Genomic DNA, 17,163 nt, shown 5'->3' with positions numbered 1-17,163 from the left:
TGCAGCTATAAAGAAGATAGTGATCCAAAAAGAGAGCAAGCAACACCCTGGTCTGCAACCAAGAAAAATGTGAGGTTGGCGTTACTGTGAGCCTTCAGCCACAAAGACTGTGCCATTTCCATTATTAGATCTTCTGGACTAATGTGGCAGGAATTTTGTGGTTCTGCCAGAGCATTGTGGTTCTGCCAGGAGTAAGGGAACATGTAGATCCCTGAGATGTGGTGGTGGCGACAAACACCCGGACCTTCCCTGCAGAGGAAGCCTGCAGATGCTCCTCAGAACCCAGGCAGAGTTGATGATCCACCATGCAGCCCAGAGGAGCAGGAGTGGATTGCTCTTCCCTATTCACAGCAAAAATGAAGTGCTCAGAGGTAGGGAGATCTGGTTAATAATTTGTTGGCCTGCCCAGAAGTGTGACATTCCCGGTGCTCCCGGTTCACGGCTATGTTTCCTGACAAAGAGATCCGCTTCTCTGTCTGTCAGCTTGATTCATCTGGATGTCTCTGGTGAAGTTAAATAATTCATGATGATAAAAGTTTATTTTTATGATGCTCTCTCAGAATGGTAATGAGTGTTTGTGGGAGCTGCAGTGGGAAGCAGCAGGGTGCAGCTGCAGACTTTGCATGGGCGATGTGTTCCCATCGTGAGCAGGTCAGGCAGGCAGCAGGAAGCAGGGCTGTGCAGTTCCCTGCAAATGCCCTCTCTGTGCCAACACCCTGACTGTGCAAAGGCCCTGATGAGCAGCGGTGGCTCTTCAGTGCCTAAGAACTTGGATCTAAGTCACCCTCATGCTTTCTGTGACCCACTGGAGATGGTTGGGAATTTAGTGAAGAAAAAAACTCAACCTTTTGCAGAGAAATCGATGGGAGCACAGCTGTGCATCAAAAACTCTTTAAGCTCACTCTTTAAGCCTGCCTGGGTGGGGAACGCTGCGTGCAGCCCTCTCATCCCGTTGCCCTGCAGCCCCACACATGAGCTTTTTCATTACCTGTGTACTCAGGAAAGCAGATAGTCAGTGGAGATTTCTTGATTTTCTCCTCAAATATGTCCTTCTTGTTTAGAAAGAGGATGATGGACGTATCTGTGAACCACTTGTTGTTGCAGATGCTGTCAAACAGCTTCAGTGATTCGTGCATGCGGTTCTGCAATGGAAAGAACACATCAGGCCAAAGGCACTGATTTGGGGCTGTTCAACATGTAAGGAAATCTAAAACAACTAAATTAAGGAGGAAAACAAACAAACAAACAAACAAAAAAAAACCACAACAGCTACAATATACATCATAAATGTATATATAGATACAGCTGAACATACACATATGCCATCCCTATAACAATACACATATACATACACAGATGCAGTCCCTATAACGTCTGACGTACAGTTAGTAACTGCAGGGCATTCAGCTATACAGAGCTGTTTTGATTTCGCATAGCAAACAATTTAGAGGATCCCAGCTCACAGAAATCATCATGCACCATGCATGGACTGGGAGTCCATTTGATCAGATTCATGGGTCGGTGCAGCTCATGCAGATTTTCTACATATTTTTCCTTTTTTTTCTTTTTTCTTTTTTTCTTTTTTAACTTTCTTGAGCACGTGTGGCACAGTCGGCTCTTTACATTAACCAAGGACTGGTAGATCCTTGAATTAATCTCGAGTTGGAAGCAGACCTGCAGGTGACATAAGCTGAGGAATGACCTCGCCGTGAGCTTTGCCCGGTTCGGTTACTTAGTTTAGTGCTGTCATCTGTCGCTGGGCTTGTTTTGGAATTTTGGAAATTTGCTTTTAGTTCTCTTTGAACAAAAAGTGTCCGGCAGAGAGGAGAAGAGGAGAAAAAGTGTTAAGAAAAACACACAGAAGGGCATCTAAGGACAGCCAGCTACAGGTTAGGCAGCTACCAGCGGTGTTAGCCCACGCCTCGGGGAAGAACGTTAGCTGCTGCTCGCCGTGAGGTCAAGAAGGCAGCATTGTGGTTAAAGTCATGCAAAAAACACACAGGAAAGGAAAGAGAGAAAAGGAATGAGAAAAGACCGTTGAGAGAGCTGCACAGCCCGCCACACAGTGGGAGGAGCTCACGTCAAAGTCACCCTAGCACTATCTTCCCCGCTGCTTCCAACTCAATCACTTTTTTTGTTTGTTCTGGGTTCAAGAGAAGCTCCATACCTGCCAAATTTGATTGGTGTCTCAAATGCTCATTTTTGGGCCCTTGTTTGGCTAGGCAGGGTCGCGGAGGTGCCGAGGCTCGGTGCTGCTTGGCCGTCGGTGAGGACGCAGTTATGGCACAGCGTGGGGCCGCCGAGGCACACGCAGGACTCGCAGACGTCGCGGCCACGCGGTCGCAGTGCCGATGGTTTTTGGCGCAGAGCGGCGCAGCCCCCCACTATTTGGCAATCCTGCAGGGCAGGACGCGGCCCGGCGCTCCATCTGCCCCATCCCACTCTGATCCACGCACACATTATGGAGCCCAGAGCGGCACTGATTAACGCTCCCCTTCGTGTTGCTGCGCTTTAGCTGCTGACGGATGCAGCCCAGCAGGACAGGACCCCCCCTCCTCCACAACGGCACACCAGGAGGTTGTAACCATGTGCAAATGTGCAAATACACAAATACACGTAGTTAGCGGCACCGGCCGCAATCTGCAATCTTGGGATTGTCCCAGGTCTGTGTGCTGTATTCCTGCTGGCTCGCGGCGTCACGCCTGGTGTCATAATTGTGCCCGCGTGGAAACCCACAAATATTTGGTGTGGGCAGCACCCAGAGCCCATTGGGAGGAGAGGGGAGAGTGGAGGGTGATCAGGGGGACGAGGAGCAAAGACACCCAACTGCTGGTCAGCAGGCTCCCCCACGGAACATTTGTGAAAGCATTTTTATCATCCGTACTGATTGAAAACAAAAGCAGAGAGAAACACAGAAATGCATCCCATGGCATTGTTGTACTTACCATGCCGCCCTCACTGCCCTGCCCAGCAGTGCCTTGCTGCACACCAGGCATGGCCCACAGCAGCATGGCTGTGCCAGGAACCCACAGAAGCCCCTCTGCTCCCCTCTTGCCAGGCACCACAGTGCCTTCCCAAGGAGCAGCGACTCGTAGCACTCAGTCTCAGTCAGAACATACACACAGCACCAATCAGGGTATTCATGGACAGATGATGGTTAGGGCAAAATTCTGTGTTTCTTTCTACTTCCAGAGGCGATTTTGAAGCCTCATGGGGCTGCCTGACCTGGCCTCTCTTATATTTTCCTTGGCAACTAAGTGCTAACTAGCATGCAAACTGTAAGGATATTGGCCATTATCCTAAGCACAGAAACCCCATATCCCCCTCCTGGTTTATTTCCAAAGACACCAAGGCTGCTGCCGCTTGCTAAGGAAATATCTGAGTGCTGCAATTCAATTTTCCCTGCCCAGTGACAGCACAGAGCACGCTAACCAGGTCATGAAACGAAATACAAACCAACAGGCCAACACTAATGCACACCCAGGGTCACCCACATGGTGCCTCCAACCCATTACATGTTCAGCAGTGGGGATACAGACAATACTCTCATGTCTTAGCTCGATATGGATGACCTAAATATCGTCGTTCCAGAGGCAGCAGCAATATGCAGCATCCTCCTCTCTTGTGACGGCTGCTTTGCAGAAGAAGCAGACGACCATATGGTTCCTGTGACAGGTCCCATACCACTGCTGTCTTAAAACATGAGGATGAACAATGCAAACCTGCCTTCGTTCATCATCTCCTCCAGTTTCACTGATGGATGTAATGGCTGTCCCTCTCTCCTCCCAGTTACAGAGTTGAGGCTTTGCATCCGATAGTCTCTTCTTGTACAACATAACAGTAAACCACAACTCAGACAAAATAGCACTGTTATGCAAAACCAAGCACTGCCTGAATTTCCTTGTGGGTTTGCTCCTCACTGCTTATTCATGCAGCCCTGCAGCTGGCCCCAGGACACGATGCTGTGGGACAAGTGGCATACGATGGTGTTTGGGGCAATGTGAGCAACTGGGCTTTCCTTTGCAAAGCGTGATCTACAGGGGAAGACAGGCCAAGAAGTCTCAGATGCAGATAGTTTTCTTTCTGACCTGGGTGCAGAGAAGCACTTGCCTTCCTTGACATCTATGGGGTTGTGCTTTGTGGCGGGGAGCTGGGGAGAAAATGTGTCCCTTATAAAATATGACAGCCCTTAGGGACTCTTCCCTGCCAGCTTCAGGATGGGGCAATTCAGTGGGTGTTTCACCAGGCTCTTTGCTCAGTCTTGTTTGAAAGAATTGCAAGCCATTGTGAAACCCTGTGCTTACTGCCAGGAGGATGATGACATATCAGGAAAAGCTGTACCCTCTGTGCACCAGCTCTGCAAGTGCTTTAGGGCACCTGGCTTGCAGCAGGGCTCCTTCCTTCCCTTGCCAGCACTGAAAGCTCTGCAGGCATCTTCACACCTGTGCAGTCCCCAAACCTTCAGTGGCTTAATCAAGTTGGAAGTGCCTGCACCATGGCACATTTCTACAGAAAACAAAGATGGAGGAACAGCACTCAGCCTTTAGTCGCCCTCTCTTTCGTGTTTTCTAAGTGAGAACCAATAAAAGCTGATTTACGTCATTAAAACCAGCAGATGTGACGGATGCAGGCAGACAGCAAATCAGTCGGCCGAGGAGGTGCTGCGTTCTGCTGCCTGTTTGGAGAGGAACCACGCTACCAGAGAACAGGGTGAGTGCCTGGGGCCATGCTGAGAGGGTGTCTGCAGGGCTGCACTTCCCACTGCCCATAGTGCAGGCAAGATGCCATGCTATGATTTTGCCGCTTCGTGTTGGCCACACTCCAGTTGTTTATTTGGGTTAGGCAGGGGTATCCCACCGTGCCGGAGCAGAGCACTCTCCCCATTTACAGTGAATGTGTAAAGGAATAGCAGCTCCCTCTGCCCTCCTGTTGCTCAGCATACCCAGGAAGGCTTTGTCAGAAGGGAACAGTGAGAAAATGTCGGTGCTGTGCGGGACCCTTACTGACGTAAAAGTAAGCCTGGAGCTGCGCAGATCCTGATTTCAGCAGCAGCATCATGGTTTGAGTGTCACAGCCCGAGCCAAACCAGAACATCTTGCTCTCCTCTCAGGCTACAGCTCAGCTCCTTCCCTGAACACCTGTCCTCTCCCTGCTTATTGTTCCCACCTCCAGTGTGTCCCCCCACACCCACCCAGCTGCAGGGCTGCATGGCACTGAGTTAGTGCCCCTGGGTTTTTACATCCCATCAGGAGATTATGGTTCCTCCCCTGTGAATCCTACAGAACTATGCATCCCTCATAAGGGACAAGGGCAGAAGGAGGTGAAAACTGAGGGTTATAAATGAGCATTCACAAGGAGGCGTAGGGTATCTTCATCGGTCTGCTTAGCTACCTGGAGGTACATAGTTATGACATGAACACCACCCTGAATTCTGGCTCCAGTACCACCTAAACAAACTTCAGGTAATTTCATTCAACAGTTTGCCAGCACTCAAATACCCAGTTTGGAAAAGGCTGGCTCCTCCAGTCTTTTGGGAAAAGACAAGTGGTAACTAACAGCATACATTCCTCGATTTCCTCCTCACCAGCAGGACTGACATCTCACAAGCAGGAGGATAAAGACCCTCAGAAAGGCAGGTCTGGCAGGTGTGAGACTGAGCACAGATGAAATAATTATCCAGGTTGAAGTATGGCTTTTGGCTCCTTTTTGTTAGACAAATGCGATCGGGTGCTTGTTCCACTTGTTAGTCCCCAAAGCTTTCATTTTCATCACATTGAATGAATGGCTAGAATATAGTAATGAGTCCTCTCACATCCTTTCCGTGTATTTAACTCCTTTGTATTAATAGCGCTCTTTCTAATATCAGAGAGGCCAAGTCCCTACTAACTTTATTTCCAGATGGTATTTTGAGCCTAATCTCACAGTGGGAAGTTATAAGCTCTCCTGAAGCAAATTACCTAAGGAATCAAACAGTTCCACTTTTACTCATGAAAATGAATTTCTGAAGCCTGAAGAAACAGGTTCTGCTCCTCGCCTCAGCCTGCCTTGGTAGGGCACCTTGCTCCCACACCTCTGCACCGCTGTGGGACCTCTTCCTTCCATTTGTTTTAAAAGCCCACCCATTTGCCTCTCTGCTTCTGGACACAGAGTTCTGTTAGTACACTTTGAAAACACAAAGATCAGCCAGAAGAGAGAAGTAAAACACTGTGACTTCGCCAGCACATGAACCATTACCTGGGATACAGGACTTGATTTTGGGGAGTGCAGAGGAGGACAAGCCTCCTTGGGATGTCAAAGGGGCAGCGACGCACAGAAGCAAGTAACTGCAGTCCCATAGCCAGCACACGGCCATCTCCCAATGGTGCTGGCTCCATGGCATCCCGTAAAGAAGCACGGGGCTCTGTGGGACCCACTTGGCACTCACCGTGGTTTCGTCTTCATGGAGCACCTGGTCGTAGCCGCTCAGCGCCACGCAGAAAATGATCGCCGTGACGTCCTCAAAGCAGTGGATCCACTTCTTGCGTTCCGACCGCTGCCCTCCGACATCAAAGAGCCTGTGGCACAGGACAGGGCCATCAGCACTCATTGTGGAGTGAGGGGACCTTCAGCAGTTTGGGCACTTTCCTGCCAAATTGTTCCTGGAAGGCTCCAAACACAGAGCAAGAGGTTGATAACCTCTGGCTCAGTCTCTCTGCAGGCTGTTGTCATGACCACCAATACATGGAGCTTACCATATATGATCAACTCATTTTGGAGAAAAGATTTGGCCAATATTTGTCTATTTATGAGACTTGGGGCCAATCTCACCTCATAAAGAGGTGCCAGTTGGGTTAGAAGAAAGTAGCACAAGCTCCAGTCTTAAAAAGAGCAATATGCAAACAGGAATTATGAGATGAGATTTACAAACTTATGGTACTGATGTCTCCCAGAAATGCCTTGTCACCAATTTCCTTGGTGTGTACGATTTGAGACTCACCTGAAGTGGAGGTTTTTGAATGTGAAGTGGGTTTCTACGATGCCAGTTGTTTTGACCCTGGTTCGAAGGATGTCCTGCTCCGTGGGCTGGTAGTCTGCAGCTCCGATTCGATCTAAGCTGTCTAGGTAGCTGAGGGGAAGAGAGGGAGAAAAGAAAACAACCAGATAAGAATAAGTCTCCCATTAATCTTTGCCAATCTCAGATAAATCCTTCAGCTTCCTATTAATCATTTGCAATCTCATTTTCATGACTGAACGTATTGTGGTTAAAGAAGAAAACTCTCCCATTCTGGGAAAAAAAAACAACAAACATGAACCAAACCCACAATCCCAACTATAAAATCTGATAGCAGACCAAAAGCAGGAAATTAAGTGTTCGTGCATTGTAAGCTCTGATTGCAATCTGTGAAAACACATCATTTTAATATTACTTGCTGGTTTTATTCCCAGAGGGATGAAGGTCCCGGTCGGCCCCTTGTGCCAGGTGCTGTCCACATGCACACTTTGCCCTCAGGACTTACTCAAAGCACTACAGCCTTGCCAGAGAAGAGGCTGTAGCAGAGAGAAACAGCTGGCTTGAGCCCCCTTTGGAAGATGCTCTCTGCTGGGAAGGGAAGAGGCTAGGCTGCTTGCTGGGATGGGATGCCGAGTTAGGTGAGACAAATCTGCTCCATATTGCTTTGGTGTGCATTCCAACACCAGACTGGTGGCTGTGGGAGATACACCACTTGGCCAAAAGTCAGGGGCCAGCCTAGATGTGATGATCTGCAAGTTTGCATCAAGGTATTTTGGGGAGTGGAGGGCACGTTTTCTAACATGCTTAAAGATGTTTACCATTAGTCTCATCCTGGCTTAAAATCTGTGAACACAGGCAATTCTTCACCATACTGGAACTTTGGGCATTAAGTCCTATCTTTTGGTGTGGAATGTAGTAGACAGTGCCCTACAGCTGTGCCCATATGAGCACAATCCATTTTTTCATCCACATTCAAGTTGGTTTTTCCAAACAACACAAGACAATGAAACACAGTTCACAAGGAAACAAGGAATTTGATTTAGAATACAAGTCAGTGTGAATGACAAGCACCTAGCTGCATCACGCAGGGAAGTCTTTCCCACCACCGAGCTGAACACAGACACTCAATGGTGGTGATGGGCTGATCATTGGACTAAACGCTCTCAGTGGTCCTTTCCAACCTTCATGATTCTATGATTCTATGGTCCCTAGAAGGGGACAGGTGTGCATTACAGAGCCCAGCTGCCTACCTCCAGCTCCGGGAGCTGCCATCTCATGTCTGTGAGATATGTGACTGTGACTATAGCAAAGCAGGCCTGCCCATGTGCAGCAGTCTTGCCCTTTGGATCTCTGGTTTTTGGGCAGCCTGCATGTTACCAAGCACTAAGAGGAGCTGTGCATATGTCAGGAAAAGACATTGTCTTCACCGTTAATTATGAGTTTAGAGGGAGTGGAGACTTTATCTCTCATTTTTGATGAAGATTTGCAGGAATCGTGTCGCCCAAAGAAAAGTAAATAAGGAGAGTTATTTTTACTGTGCCTTTTTTCAAGCATTTAAAGAGACTGTGGTTTCATGACAGATGCTCTCTTAATAGTCTCGTGATGGGCTCTGGATAGATGAATGGGGCTTCATTGGCTTGTCGCTGAAACGAGCGCCTTCGCTGTGACGGCCGAGGCCATGATCACTCATCTACTCACAGCTGGCTGTCAGCTTCTGTTATTTAAGAGACAGCTGCATTCCTTTACGCGTCCCCATAGACCCAGAAGCTCTGCAGCGCTGCTATTCAGACTCAAGCTTCCCCTGTCCTCCAGAACAAGATCTGAAATGCTGAGGGGTAGAAAGTGGAGCTGTAAGAGGGCAGGGATGGTGTTTCCTCCTGCAGGTGCCCTGCAGACCTTGATCTCTTCCTCTACCTCCATTTTCTGTAGTTTCCTATGATTCAATTTCATTTTAAGGCTTTTCCTATTAATTATTCCTGCCTTTCAGACCCTCCTTTTGTGCTGAGAGTGCAGTGGATGAAGAGCTGCTGCTGGCTGAAGGGCTCAGTACTGCAGCAGTGCAGTGCTGAGTGGTTCTTTTCTGTAATGGCATGTGACAATTTGCTTGTGTCCTCCAGGCCTCAAGCCACGTACTGGGGCTGAAGGTGGCCCTCACTGCCCCCACCAGCAGTGGCCATGGACAGCAGCACACATGCACCTGACAGCCCTGCCCCTTGGCACTGACCAAGCTTTGGATGCGATGCTGTGAATGAACCAGCTCTGAGGCTTTCCTTGCCCACCATCGCATCCTTGTGCATGCAGCCAAGCAGCCTCAGGTGCTTCCACCCACTGTGTGCTGGGGAACTGGGCTGGTGGGACAGGATGCAGCCTCTAGAGGGGGCAGGACGATTGCAGTAGAGGAAGGAGAGTTAGGAAGGATCCATCCCACCCCAGACTGGGAAACCTCTATGGGAAACTGGGCTGGGAGAGTCTGTCCAGTGAGCAGCACTGATGTGCAGGCTGCACGGTGATGCTTCCCGGTGCAACAGCAGAGAAGTCACCCTGCTCAGTCCTCATCCTACCTGGCTGTGGGTGAGCTGAGCGCTGGGGGTCACTGCAGCATGGGGTCACTGCCATGGAACACACCCAGCCCTGGGCCTCAGCCCCCAACTCACTGCTCACCTTTTCCATTAACTCCTCTCCATCTCTTTCCTCATTTCTAGTCTTTTTCAGCATTCTCTATGTGTTTTCCAGTGCCAGAAATTATTTCAGTTTCCTGGGTCTGCAGCTCTCCTGGTAGTCCTGATGAGGCTCAGCTATCAGTTTACATGAGGTTATATAATATTTTCAGCATTGTTTTTGAGGCTGCATTCCAAAACTATTTACTCTTTTGGCTGCTCTCACCAGCAATCTCTCCCATCCCAGGCTGCAGCACATTGTTCCCCCAGAATTGACTGCTGTGCTGGGCTCCATCAGCACCAACCCCATGCTCCCCATGCTACTCAGCGTTGGGTGGCAGTGCCCCTGTGCACCCCTTGAGCTGCCAATCTCAGGCCAAACTGTTGCTGGAGACAATTAGTTGTCGCGATCGACTGGCTTCATGACACACAATCCCCTCTGAAGGCAGCATCTGTTTAACTAGCAGAAATAAGAGCACTTAGGAGACTGCAGAGTGAGTGCTCGGCTCTCCCCGCCCTACGTCATCCTTGTTGCTTTGTGCTGGCATCAGAGCATCGTCTGCTTCCAGGCTCCAGGGTTCTGCAAACTGGAGTGGAAGTGTATCTGAAATGACACGTTGGCTCCTACTTGCCACCCATGTTGCCCAGGGCTTGCAGGGGTTAAAAAAACTGCAGAAAGGTTAGGAGGTTTTTGTATACATGAATCCCCCTTTAGCATTTGTGCTCCTGAGCTGAGCAGCTCCATTACTGCTTATATCTCTTAACTTAAATGCTTTGTTTTGAAGCAGATTGCAGGTTTCTGAGTCACTCGGTTTATCAGACTTGGGGAGGTGAAGCCCAACCACATTACGCTGCCAAAAGCAAAATGCACAAGAAGCAGCACTTCCCAAAGACGGAGAGGAACAGATGAGTCTGAGGCTATGAAAGGCTCTACAAGGACTAGATGATGCTGACTTTCCTCACATGCTAGTGTTGAAAATGGAGTAAATAAAGTTTCCAATAGCACATGGTAGCAGTGCGGCTGGTGCCAGAGAGGTTTCTGCAGGAGTCCCCCTCTGGGAACACAGCAGTGATGGCACACACACACAGCCCTGGGAACGGGGATCCTCCCCACGCACACTGCCCACAGAACCCTCCCAGGATGGTGCCTGTGCCAGAGGCTCTGTGGGCTGCTGTCCATAATGGAGAAGTGCAGCTGAGGTCCCCAGCTGTGGCATGGCTTACACAGATGTACATTCCCATGAGTTGAGGTCACTGGCAAGAAAATAGTTAAAGCTCTGTTTATTTAGATGTGCTTGCTTAGGGTGGATGTGGGGACACTGGAGTGGAAAAGCAGAAGAGCAAGCCTGGAAATGGCAGTACCTTATCAGATTTTCCTTCATGGTGCTGGACTGTGAGTGAAGGGCCATGAGTGGGATGAACCCAAGCACTGCAGCACTGGCTTGGGTTGTACTGGAAGGAAAAGCAGAGCACCACGTGTCAGAGAGCTGAGTCACTGCCGGGTTATTTTCTGCTCCCTGTACAGAAGTGCTCAAGGGTGAGCTCTGACACGTGGATTGGTAGCTGCTGGCAAACACTGGCTCTTCAATCAAGGTTAATGATTAAACCTGTCACGAGCAGGGCTCATCGCATCTCTCTCTGGATGCTCTTGGGAAGATGTCCCAGCCAGCTGATTGTGCTGGACTCATGGATGGAAGAGGGCATTTCTAATGTGTGTTATCTGCTTCTGGCACTAGATTGTACCCTAACTTCTTCCTTTTGTGCTGACGAAACGGTAGCAAAATGTATATTTAGCATTGAACCATTTAATATTTAGTAACTGCAGAGGAAGGAGCCAGACAAACAGCACCAGGCTTGGGGGGTGTCAGTGTAGTAAACTCCTAGCATTTTCCACCAGGAGAGGAAATTCGTGTGGGTGCTGCTTTCAGAAGGTGTGATACGGCAGCATGGCTGCCCAGGCCAGGCACCACAGGGCTCCTCCTGCAGACAGCATGCCCAGCCCTACTGGCCATACTGCTGCGGAGCAAGGAAAGAAAACCCCAGAGCCCACAGTCAAAGCCCAGCAGCACACACTGGGCTGATGTAATACATCTTAAATAACCATCAGTTATGAAATGCTTGAAACATAGCCAGGCAGTTGTATTGTGTCCCTTCAGCAATCGATAACACCTCAGCGCAGGAAACACAGTGCTCACACGTGTGCAGATATGATGTCCTCTCGAGGAAAGCAACAGAGTGTGGCAAAGCACGTTGCTTGCCTGTGCTGGCAGATGAGCCAGGCGGGCAGGGTAAGGGGCTGCAGGGGGGAAACAATTTGGTTTGGGTTGGAAAGGACCTTAAAACCCACCCAGTTCCAACCTTCTGCCACAGGCTTGCCATCCCATCAGCTCAGGCTGCCAGGGCCCCATCCATGGCCTTGGGCACCTCCAGGGATGGGGCACCCACAGCTCTCTGGGCAGCAGTGCCAGGCCCTCACCTGTGCTGTTGGCTGGCTGCTGGCAGCAGCAGCGATGGTCACCAGGACCACATCATGGGGTATTTTCCTGCATGAGCCTTAGGTGCTCACCACCCTCCCTTGGGAAACGAGGAGAATGTTCCCTGCCATTAAAAGCACGTTGCCAAATCTTGACAGGAGGGATGTTGTGCTGCAAAGCCTTTTTTTAACCCACACTGAAGTGGAAAGCTGCTGCTGGTCTGGATCACTGGGTGTTTATTCAGACCTCGCTGGCTGCAGGTGTGAGGGTGCACCCATGAAAAGAGCTTGTACCCATGTATAGAGCTTGTACCAAGCTCAGCTTGGAAAACTGATATTAAACAAACGATAGACAGGAGGAATGAGGAAAAGCAAGGTGGAGATCAGCTGTCCTAGTTAGACTTGCAGTTTCCCATGGTATGACTGGACTCAGAATAATTTTTAGCATTGCATGTGGATGAGAGGTGCCACTAAATAGAAACAGTTTAACGAAGGCATTTGGGGGCATGAAGGGATCTGCAGCTCTGGTCCCCAGGCACGAGGGACTGGCTGGCTTTGCTCACTGGGGCTGATGGCCAGCAATACAGCAAGGTCTTGTTACTGCTGAATGAAAGCCACTGGTACAGTTTGGGCTCATGCTCAGAGAGCGCTGGCTGAGAAGAGGTGGGCTTTGGAGGAAAAGCCAACTTGAACAACCTAGCTGTTGTGTCAGAAATAGTTATGGAGCAGCCCTGGGAAAGCAGATGTTGGCTCATCTTTCTGCCATGACATTTAAAAATTGGAAGGTATGTAAGTAGGAATTATAATGATTTTTTTTTAACATACTGGAGCCTTTTTAAAAGAGCATCTGTGTTCTGGATCAGATCACAGATCTACCTAGCTTAACTTGTGTCCTAGAGCAGATGTGGTGAGAAAAACATGAAAACAGGGCAAGTGTTCCATACCCAGACTCCTCACAGCTTCCAGTGCTTTATGGATAACGGAACTTTAAAGAGAAGGGAGATATCTTCATGTTCAATAGCCATTGTGGATGGCTCAAAATCTTTCCTGTATTGGGGCCCCAGACCTGGACACAGTACTCCAGATGGGATCTGACGAGGGCAGAGTAGAGAGGGACAAACCTCTCCCTCACCCTCCTGGCCAGAGATTCCTCTAAGCACTTTTTAAAGCCACATAAATTTCTAGCAGCCACATCTGCAACAGGGAATTTCACAGCTCAGCTACTCTGCGTGTACAAAACTGCCTCCTTCTGCTTTATTAAACTGCTGTGTCAGAGTTTAACACCAACTGTACGGGAACAGCTGTTGTCTGTCTCCTCTCCTCTTGTTTCTGCAGATGTATCCCCTGCTGAGCACCCCTGCTCTGGCTGGGAGAGGCCCCTTGTCCAGAGCCAGGGAATCTCTTCTTGACCTCATCAGACCATGAGAAGGGTTCCTGATCTCCTAGACCCTGTCTGAGATGGGAAAAGGATGAAAACACAACTGTATGATCTATATGTAAGCATCTGCTTTACAGTCCCTTAATACGATGCAGCACTGTGGACAAGCCCGAGTCCTGAGTATATAGAGGAGAATGAGCAAATGGACAAAGCCACAACTGCTTGCTCACCACTGCCCTCGCTGCCCCAGCCTCTGGCAACCTCACAAGCTGATCACTCCAACACTGGAAAGCAAACAGCTGTGAGCACAGATGAAACCAGACATTCCCCTTTTGATCAGCCACTGGCCAGAGAGATTTGTTGCCATGTGAAGGAAGGCCCAAAACTTCTATTTGAACACTTGTGGCTGCAGGGAAAGCAACATTAACATCTTCATTTCTAAGCAGGAAGAAAAAAATAGAGCTGTAGCATTCTTGTGATGCAAGGTGTCTGCCTGCGGTGGGGATGGCCCTGGTGAGGGATTTAGTTCCAATGCAAAGGGAAGCATTAGTTAATGAGATCTGAGCTCCTGTATCAAGCAGACAGAGGATGTCTCTAGCAGGATGACTGTAATTACGCAGAGTGGGGTGGGCTTCTCTGTCTGAAGCTGCCTTCAGTCAGGGGTCTCCTTGAAATGTCTGCGGTGGTCCGGGGAAAGGTGGGAGCTGGCAATGGAATGGAATCATGTTGGAAGATCTTCTCACCTGTCCTTTTCCTCACACTGTAGCAAGCTTTAGGACTTCTCCTTTCAAACGCCATAGAAGCCTTCCTGCCAGGTACTGCAGGTACCAAAATGAGTCAGTGCTGTGCTGCAGATGGGGAAAATTCAGGGGTCTGCCCTCGGCTGTGCACTGAGGATGTTTTCGTTACCCCAGACAGAGGGGTTCTCCTGGGCATGTGAGATCCCTGCTTTGCACAGGGACCTTCTGGTGCTTCTCAGCAGCTGTCAGCTTGTGGCTCCCATGAGAACAACTCTGCCTGTGGGATTGCAGCATTTTGGTTTCACTCCAGGACGGATCCAGAAGCAGAGACATGTCAGGAAAATCTGTGGAGTTTCCCATCCTGTTAGACAGCATTGCAGACATGCAACTGTGAGGAGAAAATCCCTGTTTGCGTGTATCACAACAGCTTGCTGGTTCCCCCCAGGCTGTCACCTGGGCCATGAGCACCTCTGCTTTCCTCTCCTAGCAGCGAGCAGCCTCGGTTCGACCCACCATTGCGGTCTCCTGCCACCACACAGCCACCCCGACCCCAGGCAGTGCTTCATGCCACCCCCAGGCCTCCACAGGGGCAGGTTGACCCCATCTTCACATTAAGGTGTGCTAGGAACATAGATGCGACAACATCAGCCTGGGACGGGATGGCCCAGCCGAGCTGGTGGGGTGCCGTGGGGGCTGTGCAGAGGCCTTCCTGTGTGCCCTGCGGACACCTTCCTGCCTACAACAGGCCTTGTAATGATGAGAGGTAATGGCCTTAATGGCCTCAAGATGGGAGGTACGGGTTGTATATTAGTAACAATTTCTTCTCTGAAAGAGCAGTGAGGCACTGACACAGCTGCTCAGGGAGGGGGGGGAGTCACCATCCCTGGAGGTGTCCAAGAATCATGGAGATGAGCACTGAGGGACATGGGCAGAGGACACGGTGCAGCTTCCTGAAAGACTTGTGAGCTGACCCAGGAGTACTTCGCTTCCCCTGGGAGCACAGAGCCAGTTCCAAGCAGCATGAGGGCTGGAAAACATCAGGAATCCTTCCAGACAATGCAGACACCGCGGCCAATAAAAAACTGGTGTTGAGCTTCCTCTTGGCTGCAGAGTAGGAGGAGAGCATCAGGAGCAGATGGCCCGTCAGCACGAGCATCGCCCCAGCCCAGCCCGCATTCCACACTCACTGCATCTCCATTCTTGCCAAGCATGATCGATGCATCTCTTCCTGCCTGAGCAGGGAGATAATATTCATCACACTTGGTTTATGAGGAATACAAGTATCAAGAGGATGGATGACTTGACTGACGACACAACAGGAAGTTTGCGGCAGCACTTGGAAATTGGTTTGGGTTTCCTAAATCACAGACAGAAGCTTTAATCACAAGACCTTACTGCGTTGAGTTTTGTAACACAAGCGATGACCTTCCACGTTTTTAACTGGGATGTTGCGCATGTAGGGACACATACTACAGAGCCAGTAGAAATTTGCTGGTCTGTTATAGGAAAGAATCATAGAATCATAGAATGGCTTGTGTTGGAAGGGACCTCAAGGATCATTAGGTTCCAACCCCGCTCCAGCAAGCAGGGTTGCCAACTACTAGATCAAGTACTAGACCAGGCTGCCCCATCCAACCTGGCCTTGAACACCTCCAGGGACGGGGCATCCACAACCTCTCTGGCAGCCTGTTCCAGCAACTCATCACACTCTCAGTGAAAAACTTTCCCTCGACACCTAATCTAAATCTTCCCTACTTTATTTTAAAATCATTCCCCCTTGTTCCATTACTTCTATTCACGTAAAAAGTTTATTTCCCTCCTGTTTTCTGTAAGACCTTTGATATGGTCACCCACTGCATCCTTATCTCTAAATTGGAGAGATATGGATTTGAAGGGTGAACTATTTGATGGATAAAGATGGATCTCCCTTTAAATATTGGAAGGCTGCAATGAGGTCTTCCCGCAGCCTTCTCTTTTCTAGGCTGAACAAGCCCAGCTTCTCCAGCCTGTCTTCATAGGAGAAGTGCCCCAACCCTTGGATCATCTTTGTGGCCCTTCTCTGTACCCTATCCAAAAACTCCACATTTTTCCCATGTTGGGGGCCCCAGACCTGGACACAGTACTCCAGCTGGGGCCTCACAAGGGTAGAATAGATGGAGACAATTACTTCCCTCGCCCTGTTGGCCGCTCTTCTTGATGGAAGCCAGGATACCATTGGCCTTCCAGGCTGCAAATGCACACTGCTGGCTCATGTTTTGTTTTTAATCCACCAGGACCCCTAAGTCCTTCTCAGCAGGGCTACTCTCAAGGAGTTCTTCTCCCAGTCTGTATACATAACTGAGATTACCCCGACCCAAACGCAAAATCTTGCCCTTTACTTTTTTGAACCTCATTTGGTTCACACACTTTTGGAGTTGATCGAGGTCCCTCTGGACGGCATCCCTTCCTTCTGTCACATCAGCTGCACTGCTCAGCTCAGTGTCATCAGCAAACTTGCTGAGTGCGCACTCAAACCCATCATCTGTGTCACTGATAAAGATGTTAAAGAGTACAGGACCCAAGACATCCCCCTGGGGGACACTGTTCATTACCGGCCTCCACCTGGACATAGAGCTATCGAGCACAACCCTCTGGATGCAACCTTCCAACCAATTCCTTATCCATCAAATAGTCCATCCTTCAAATCCATCTCTTTCCAATTTAGAGATAAGGATGCGGTGGGGGACTACATACAACATCTTACAGAAGTCTAGGCAGTTGACATCAGTAGCCTTCCCTTTATCCACCTATGCCATCACTGCATCACAGAAGACTGCCAGATGGATGTTAAAATTGGCTATTAAATGTTGAGTTAACTCAAGAATTTGAAAAGAGGTAACATAAATGCACATGGGTTTTTTGGTGGGTTTTTTTTTTTTTTTTTT

The 17,163-nt window shown here is 49.4% G+C and overlaps 1 protein-coding gene and 1 long non-coding RNA gene across 4 annotated transcripts in view; one reads left to right on the top strand and one right to left on the bottom strand.

Annotated features, from left to right (window-relative positions):
- GNAO1 (G protein subunit alpha o1) overlaps positions 1–17,163 on the bottom strand; it is a 119,275-nt gene that overhangs the window by 10,141 nt on the left and 91,971 nt on the right. For 2 of the 3 annotated variants that reach the window (XM_015279145.4, XM_046899415.1), the window contains 3 exons: positions 6,977–7,105; positions 6,425–6,554; positions 989–1,142 (listed from right to left, as the gene is read on the bottom strand). In XM_015279145.4, the coding sequence (XP_015134631.1) occupies positions 989–1,142; positions 6,425–6,554; positions 6,977–7,105 (413 nt within the window). The remainder of the gene's footprint in view (positions 1–988; positions 1,143–6,424; positions 6,555–6,976; positions 7,106–17,163) is intronic. The other variant, NM_001277550.2, reaches the window with a different exon arrangement.
- LOC121106583 lies at positions 4,629–15,626 on the top strand. The gene is made up of 2 exons (XR_005839134.2): positions 4,629–4,710; positions 13,457–15,626. It is a non-coding gene; the product is annotated as an uncharacterized LOC121106583 (long non-coding RNA).

Source organism: Gallus gallus, chromosome 11 (assembly GCF_016699485.2).
Source record: "Gallus gallus isolate bGalGal1 chromosome 11, bGalGal1.mat.broiler.GRCg7b, whole genome shotgun sequence".
Taxonomy (NCBI): Eukaryota; Metazoa; Chordata; class Aves; order Galliformes; family Phasianidae; genus Gallus; species Gallus gallus.
The sequence above is the reverse complement of the archived record's forward strand: the minus strand, read 5'-3'. Positions and strand labels throughout refer to the sequence as shown.